Source organism: Alligator sinensis, unplaced genomic scaffold (genome assembly GCF_000455745.1).
Source record: "Alligator sinensis unplaced genomic scaffold, ASM45574v1 scaffold803_1, whole genome shotgun sequence".
NCBI classification, from domain to species: domain Eukaryota; kingdom Metazoa; phylum Chordata; order Crocodylia; family Alligatoridae; genus Alligator; species Alligator sinensis.
The window spans coordinates 579,909-588,760 of NW_005842886.1; the positions used below are offsets into that span (position 1 = coordinate 579,909).

General features: G+C 44.6%; 1 protein-coding gene across 1 annotated transcript in view; it reads left to right on the forward strand.

Annotated features, from left to right (window-relative positions):
- The window catches only part of STBD1 (starch binding domain 1), a 3,784-nt gene extending 2,013 nt beyond the window's left edge, over window positions 1-1,771 (forward strand). Inside the window, exon 2 of the mRNA XM_025192069.1 lies at window positions 471-1,771. Within this exon, the coding sequence (XP_025047854.1) occupies window positions 471-1,306 (836 nt within the window). The 3' untranslated portion in view covers window positions 1,307-1,771. The remainder of the gene's footprint in view (window positions 1-470) is intronic.
- Window positions 1,772-8,852: the final 7,081 nt, after the last annotated feature.

The window sequence follows — 8,852 nt, forward strand, 5'->3', positions numbered from 1 at the left end:
GCGGGGCGGGGTGCTGCTGGGGCTGCGCAGAGCCGGCTAACCCTGCCTGGCAGCAGTCCAGGAGGGCGGTCAAGTGGGGGGCTCCCTGGCCTCGGAGGTGCCCGGCACCCTGCTGCCTTGGCATCTCGTAGCGCATTTTTTTTTTTAAACTATTACAAAATAATGTGTCTGCGGGTCAGAATTGGGAAACAAGGTGTGTTGGTTGGAACACAGACCAGCAATTCAGGCTTCCTTGGTCCCTGAGCAAGCACCAGGTTTGGTTTTGTTGTGGGGGGGTCCTTAAAGCAAGATCTTGCATAATGCAAGTGGTCACATGGGCACTGTAAACTTTAGGTTGTTTAGTTAACTCGCAGTAGTTGCTGCCGGGCCTTTGCCTTTAGGCTTACAACCCTCGTTCTAAACCACCGATCTCGGCTCTTTAACCTTTGGAGTTGTCTTTCCTGGCTTAATATGCTCACTATTTTGAACAGAATGTCGTCTGGAGAGCAGCAAGACCGGCTTGTTGGAAACCACGACCGGTGTCCCATCCGGCCCTGGGGAGCTCGTGGAGAGTGTGACGGCTACGACGAAGGAAGAATGCAAAGCCCATAGTGGCGCGTTTCCCCCTGAAACGGAGCCACTGCTCACGGAAGAACATGCCTCCCCTCTGATGAACACTGCTGAGCACCTGCATGACATCTCTGGTTACTCTACAGAAGACCTGGGCCTACAAAAAGGACAGGAGAGCAATGTATGGGGTGTGGATACCTTGGCAAGCATTTCTCCTCCTAGTGCTGGGCAGGAAGAGCAGAAGGAAGACCAGCGGGGTCAGATTGCTGAGGGTCAGGATTCTGTTGATCACGAGGAGTGGGAAGTTATCCCAGAGCACTCGGTCTGGGGAGATGCTAGTAAGAACAGCAGTACAGATGAGCCTGGCATCGCGCTGAGTCAAGAGGACAAGGAACTGGAACCAGTAGATTGCCTTGATGGGGATGCAAAAGCAAAGAGGGTTGCGGCTGTGCCCCCAATGCCTCAGAACATCCACGTGACCTTCTGTGTGCACTACATCACCCACTCGGAAGGCCAGCTGATCGCGGTCACTGGTGACCATGAGTGTCTTGGTCAGTGGCACAGCTACTTGCCACTCAAGTGTGATAAAGATGGCTTCTGGTCTGACTCGGTTGTTTTGCCGGTAGATACTAGAATAGAGTGGAAGTTCATCCTGGTGGAGGATGGGAAGGTCAGACGCTGGGAAGAATGTGATAACAGAGTCATGGTGACTGAACATGAAGACGGAATGGCCCATCAGTGGTGGGGATATCACTAATGAGCATCTTGGAAGCTGCTGACCTAGCTAATATTTCCATTTTTCAGTAGAAGATTGTCCGGATTGTAGGCCTCTTAATATTTATAATGTACCAAGCTCTTTTAGAACTGCTTAAGCCCCACACATCTCTGCTCAAATTCCCTTTTAGGAAGGGTTCTGTATGGGAGGAAATTCTTAAGAAATAGAACCCAAAGCACTTCAGCAAAAGCTGGCAGGTAGGCTATGCAGGACTTCAGACTGCTGTCTGTGCAACACTCAGTCTGGACCCTAAACTTGCGTTTGTGTGTCTGTGTGAGTGGAGCAATAGGAGTGCATTTGTTTGGTTGAACTGACTGAATGAAGGAGAAGATATCTAGTTAACTACACTAATTATAGTGCAAGTGGGTTTTTTGTTTGTTTGGGTGTTGTGGTTTTTTTAATTATTGTAATGTGCAAGTGAGCAATAAACTATATTTTCAGACTTAATAGTCACTTATCTTTTAACTGAAGAATAAAAGGCTGACAGATCAACATAAGTTGCTCTGTATCCTTTAAGATGCAAAGTGTTTAGCACCTTTTATGGATCAGGCCCTCTGTTCTTCCATTAAGCTTCCAATTCAAGCTAATGGATATAGAAAGGCATCTTGTTCAGCCTAAAATATTCAGGTCACTATGGTAATCTACAGTGATTTAAAGGTCAGAAGGGACTGCCTGACTTGTTTAATAAGTGCCAATCTCCTTGCTGAGAGCAGGGAGAAGTTTCTAAATAAATTGCTTAATAATTACCTTGGCCAAAGTGAATGGGAAATGGACCTGGAATGCCTTTTGGTTTAAAACAAAATGGAGGGAATACTTTAGCTCTCTAGAAGCTTTGCAAAACTGGGATTTGAATTGTAAACACTGGAAACAGTCGGATTATATTGACAGATGGTGTAAATGGGCCCCTGGTGTAGAATACTGCTTGTATGGAGCGGGCTTCTAGTACCACAGGTGCTCTGGCATTCTCATTCTGCCACTAAATACATCCAGTAACAGTGGTAAAATATCCCATGGGATGGGATGGAAGGGGGATACTGCTTTGTAAATGCTAAAAATCTTGGTTTGTAGGGGCCATGCCTACAACTATGTTGCTTGAGGGGTGGGGAAGAAGAGAAGGTGTGTTTTGAAATGGAACATGCCTGGCTTTTACAGCTGCACCTATCCATACAGGCCATGTCTTTAACAAGCTATAGCACCAATATCATTGTTTATACCTTCCCTTTGGATGATAGAACTGTTTTACTGAAAACTGTTCTTCATTGAATCAGAAATTGAGTGGGTTGGCTCTCGCTTTCTGTAGCTGATAGCATAGCTCATCTCTCTGTAAAGGGGCTTTCCAGCATATAGATTGGATCTCCTCTGAGCCATGGATCCCAAGTTTTTGCTAGTTTGTCTCTTGGATATGGAACAATGCTTTTCCTTTGCCAAGCAACTAATTTCCCAAACCAAAAAAACAATCGAGCTGTGCATGGGGGAGTGTTAGTAGGTAAGAGAGGAGAGGTAGGGTTACATGGTACTGTTAAGCAATAACCCTTGCATCTACTTGTCCCTAACATGTACATAATGCAGTCCACAATTCTGCAGGACTGTTTCTTCCTATACATGCAAGTATAGTAGAAAAACCTCCTAACTGAAGATGAGGGAGGCCCCTTAATTTCTTGTTATCCCTTCAAACAGCACGTAAAACTTCTCCATTTTTTTCTTGGAGAAACATGCCAGGTGGTCCTGGAGGAAGAAGGGGAGAGGGCAGTGCAAAACCATGGGCCTTACCTGATATGGAGAGGGATGATAAGCAAACCTTGAGACTAGCCGGTTCACAGAGGCATAAGCTTCTGTAGGTGATAGCTTGCTTTATCAGATGCTACCTCTTTCTTCTGGACTGGAAGAGACTTGGATGAGAAAGAAGCAGACAGTTCCTAGGAGCTGACATGCAGCAGAGAGAGGGCTATATTCCTAAATTTAGGATTTTTCCCCTCCCTTCCAGCTGCCTTTCCAGGAGACAGCAACTTTCTTACAACTTCTTTTGTACAGGAAATCATTGAAAGACTTGGATCACAGGATAATGCCTTCTGCAATTTGGGAAGCAGAATGTGAGAGAGGGATGAAGGAGGATCCACCTAAGGCAGTGGATGTTGGAAGCCAGTGTGGTTGAAACCCCACCTCAAGGTCAACACAATTGATTCTGTCTGTCTTAAAATTCTGTGTGGTGGGGGTGGAAACAAAACCAGAAACCAACTCTAATCCTAGACTCTTCTGAAGAAAATCTACTGTGTGCTGAGATGTGGCACACGATAGTGGAAGGGAAATTCTCTTTATTTTGGGTAGCCCAGGGGAGGCTGTGGGTTTGACAATTTGGCTTAAAGTGGAAGCTTGCTGCAACTGTTAAGCAATTACTGCTTATTAATAACAATAATGTTCCTAGGGCTTGGCTGGCTATAAATAGAAGGCTTCAAGTCCTGTTAGTCTAGCACCTAAATCAATGGTATGGGTTTCTTTCTTGGGGTCAAAGGAAGAATTAATGTACCTATTTCTGTTATAATTCCTAATTGGGGTGTTAACAGAGACTTCATGTATTAGGTGTCCCTCTGCACAGACTATTAGATTTTCTTCAGCTAATGAGGGTGATCAACACTCCCAAAGGATGCAGTCCATGGAGAAAGTTGCTTAGAGGAACCATGAAACCAACACTCTTACCTGAAAGCATATTGTTAGCTTGTCTTGCCACACTGGTGCTGACTTTCAAATAATGAGGCACTGTTCATTTTAAAGTGTAGCTTGTACAGGCTGTTTGGCTGGTGACTGGATTATTAGGAAGTGAAGGCTTGTGTGTGAGGATCAACTACATTATTAGATTAAGATGCTCACCAGAAAGCCACTTGACCTCTACCAGAATAGACCACTTAATACAATGATGACAAGTAGACAGTAACCCTGGCAAGAAGAAGTCTCCCCAAATTATAAGGAAGGGCAGTGTCTGGTAACAGCACGTTATTTCTGATGGATTGGGATCTCCAGTCTATCTTCCAGTGTATTTTAATTCTAAATTGATGTTACTTTTTACCCAAAAGACTTTAATGATGTAAGTGAACAAATTCCAATTGTATGATGAAGTGGATTTCATTTGGTTTTCATTTAAACTTGGTCTGTAGAGCTTTGTAGTAATTGGGGTCGGGGGGTGATGATTTTTTTGTTGTAATCAATATATAACCCAAGCTGAAACATGGCGTTCTAAAAGTATAAAATTATCTTATACTAGCATAGGTTATTCATCTTTTTACATAGGAATAATGTATCTGGTATAAGTACCTATATACCAGGTAACTGCCAGTGTGGTGGAGACTATCTATCTTTGTACATCCAAACATTTATAGTGCTTTAACAGTGAACTGTTCAGAACTTTTAAGAGCAAACTAAAATGTTCCTGCTTGGCAAATGAGAATGAATTAGGGATTTTCAAATCCAACCCAGTTTATTAAAGACTGAATGTTTTCTTCAGGTGTGACCTTTAGTTTGGCCCTCTCTACTCATGAATCAGTGGGATGCTGCAAAAATGTAATTGGCAGGCTCAGCAGAGGCCAGGGATGGAACGGATATGGAGACTGCACTTCTTTCTTCACCAGACCAGAGGCAGGTCAGTGGAGCACAGCATAAAGCTTAGGTTGCTACTCTCCTGATCCAGGCTTCTGTAGATACCTTCTCATAAATGGTTTTATTTCCCTTGTACAAGGGCTTGAAGCAGATGCATGAGCCCTTCAAAACTGACGGAGGGTTTTCTAGAACTTGCCTTAAAAGGGCTCCATCTCTGGCCAGGTCTGGCATAGCAACTTGTTGTGACACCACTTCCTCTGGCACTATTTTAGGAGTGCCGCCTTCTGCCTTCTTTGTGAAACAAGACATCTGAAGTCATGCCCCAATGCTGGAAGGGTTGCATACTGTACCCTTGACCTCTCTAGTTCTTGGTCCTTTTACTTCAAGGACTCGCCTTTCCCTCTGGCTTCAGTCCAAGAATCCTGCATTAAGCAACAGGAGACTGCTGCTTCATGTCCCTCACTTGTTTCCTAACTTTCAGATTGGCACACTGCTCTACATAAAACATCTCTCAGCCTGCATCTCTAGAACAGCCCATTGCTTCCATTCTGCTTGGGCTGCAGTCTCTTTTTATAGTAGCTGTTTTCTGAATGACAGCTGATGGAAAAATAATTAGGCCCATCATTAACCCTTTCCTACTACAGATGTTGTATAAGGCCCATCCCACTCTGCAGTTAATACTTCAAACGTTTTTCTTGATCTCATTTAACTGCCAAGATCTTAGCAACACAGCTGGTGGGCAGGGAAAGTGGTATGTATGCATGTTTTAAAAAAAACAACAACAAAAAACCCAAATCAATTTCTCAGTTATTATTCATGACTTGATAATATTTTTGTAACAATTCCACAAGTCAAGTCATGAATAATTACTGAGAAATTGATTTGGAAATGAGTGAGTGAGACTGCTTGAATTAAACAAAGTTATTGCAGATGATGACTAGAAGAGAAAAGCCTGAAAGTAACATAGGTACTACACCTCCCAAATGAACCCAGTAAAACAGAGAACAGGCAGAATGGACTTTGAGACCTGGTCTGTCTCAAGTACAGTGTTAAACTGATTTGACACCAACAGGACAACTTTTACAGTAAGCTGGAAATCTTGTGGTCATGCAGCTACTTCTGAAGAGCCACTCTTTAAGAGCCGCTCTTTACAATAAAATAGTTTAAAAAGTGATTACATTTTTTCATGACCCATTGGTGTATTCAGGTTCTCCTTCTTCCACTTGCATAATCCCTTAAGATCCAGGATAAAACTTCCACTAGCAATATAGGCATTTCAAAGGTTGTTTAATTGAAAGTCATTCCAATTTAGGTGCTCTTGTGTATCCAAATCACTGATAGAAATGGAATGTAGGTTCTTCAGACCCCTTAAGGCCTCTTATAAATATACCCTTGTACTGCTTTAAGTGTTTGGGGTTTTTTCTACAAAATTTGCCTTTAAAATTTTTAAGTGCCTCACTCTTGCTTGTGGCTGTGATCTAATCAGCTTGTACTGGAGCTACCAATATAGGCCTGGTTATTCATGTCTATTTCTACTCCTTTCTAATTGCTTCTAGTGCAATACTTTTCATTAATTCCTTTATGGTCAAATTAAGATGCACACTTTACCTGTTCTGTCATCAGCCTGCTTGCTGCTGCAAACAGCCTCAAATGTCAAAAGTCACTGCCAGTTTAAAAATAAATTCATGAGTATGATAGATGTGCTAAACATTCGTTCTTACTTATAGCTCCCTGTAAGCTTATCACAGTAGCTGGCAGATGCATCTAAGGCAAATGTAATATAGTCTGCTTTGGTGAAATAATTTATCTATGCTCTGGAATGTATCTGGAAGCAATTCAGTATGTCAAACTATTTTATCAGACATCTTTTAAAAATGGGTACCTACAGTTAAGCAGCTAGGTCCATACTTGTGTGTGTGTGTGTGTGTGTGTGTGTGTGTGTGTGTGTGTGTTTTTAATCTATATTAACAAATCCTTTAGTCCCATAAACTTTATCAAACTGTTTTTGTTTCTAAAGAGTATCTTCTAGAGATGCAGCATATGTGCATGTAATTTTTTTTTTTTTTTTTTTTTTTCCTTTTAGGGAGGTACAATTTAGTGAAAAGTTTAATCAACGTGACAAGTACAGAATGGTAGGCAGATCCAGTTTCCTCAGTCTCTCATTCAGTTTCAAAACCAGATTACTATCCTGGGGGAAGTGATGGATGGTAAATAGTCTTGTGGGGAGGGAGGGGAAAAAGGGGGACCAACATCTAAACAATTAGGTGAAGTGTGGACATAATGCCCGAACTTGTACACGCATCACACATGATGGTGGTATTACGCTTATTATGAGTCTCTTTCACTTGCACTTTTTACTAATCTGTATGTCCTGGGATTACTTCTTCTACCCCTGGGCAGCTTCAGATAGCAGTTGCATGGTGGGGGGGGGAAACCTTCCAGCTTTAATTTTTTTTTTCCTTCTGGGACTGCCCACTCCCCCTGACCATCACATTGGACTAATGAGCAGGATAAGATGTATGTAGCTCAGCATCAGAGACAGGTGTAGGGCTAATAATGTGCTGGCCTAGAAATAAATTATTTTATACAAATGGAAAAGAGAGATTCCTAGATTACTGTTGGGATTGGAGGGATAATTAGTTTCTAGCTCTAGAGTACCCTGACATTACAATTTATTAAAATAACCCTATTTATATAATGTTACTATTTGTGGTAACTTTTAGCAATGGAAGGATGATCAGAATTGCCCCATTAAAGACTAACAATTTTTAAGAGTACCTGAATCATAGAAAAATTAGGGTTGGAAGGGACCACAGGAAGTCATTTAGTCAAACTCCCTGCTTAAAGTAGGATCATCTTCAACTAAGTCATACCAGCCAAGGCTTTGTCTAGCCCAGCTGTGTCCAACCTTTTTGAATGTGGGGCTGGATCATGAACTTTTTATCACCCAGTGGGCCCCGGAGCCATATTCAAAGACCTCACAGGAAGTGGTATCACATCAGGAAGTGGTCATGTGACCTTTGACACCAAAGAAGTTGCAGGAAGTGACAATGAAATAGGCCTGGACATGTGGTTTAAAGTTCAAAATAAAAACAATATAAAAGCAACAACGAAATAGTACCAAACACTTGACTAAAATAAACACTGTCGTATAATGCAAGTCAACCGATCAAATGTAGAAAAGATATCAGCTAGAGTGGAAACTAATCAAAGGTGCAGGGATGTGTCTTGGCGGGAGACACCTGTGCGGCGCTTTGCAGCCTCTGTCGCTCACTGCCTTGCAAGGGGCAGGTGGGAAGGGAGGGCGTGGGGGCTCCTCAGTGCACCCGAGAGGCTGCGAGAGAGACTTGCGGCTCAGCTGCGCACGGAGCAAAGCTGGGCGGGGAGAGCTGCTGCCAGGCGCGGGAGCCCCAGACCGGGCTCCTCCTTGTCCTCCCGGCCACAGCCTCCCTGGGATGTGCGGGGAAGGCGCCCTCCGCTCCCCACCTCGCTGCCCCGGTGGCCGCGTGTGCCCGCGCCGCCTCCCGTCCCCAGCAGCACATGAGAAGCGGCCCCCCTCGGGACTCGGGGCCTCATGCGCAGGCAACTGGGCCCGGAGAGTTGCAGCACCCGTGGGGACACTGGCCGGGGGAGCAGGAGCCGCCTTGCTGTGGGGCAGGGCAGCAGGGCTGGCTTGAAGCGGGCGGGTGAAGAGGCAGGCACGGGCCGGCAATGCCAGTGGCCGCTGCTTGGCTTCCCGCGCGGGGCCACTCCGGCAGCACAGGGCACGGGCTCGTGTCGGGGTAGGGAGGCGGAGGCAGGAGCATGGGCACTCCCGGCTGCACATCCTCCCCCCCAGTTGTCCCAGGCCGGCGAGCGGAGCCGCTCCTCTGCCACCCGGCGGCAAAGTTCTCCCGTCATGCGCCTGCCCCGAGCCCATGGCACTGGCTGCGGCTGCCCA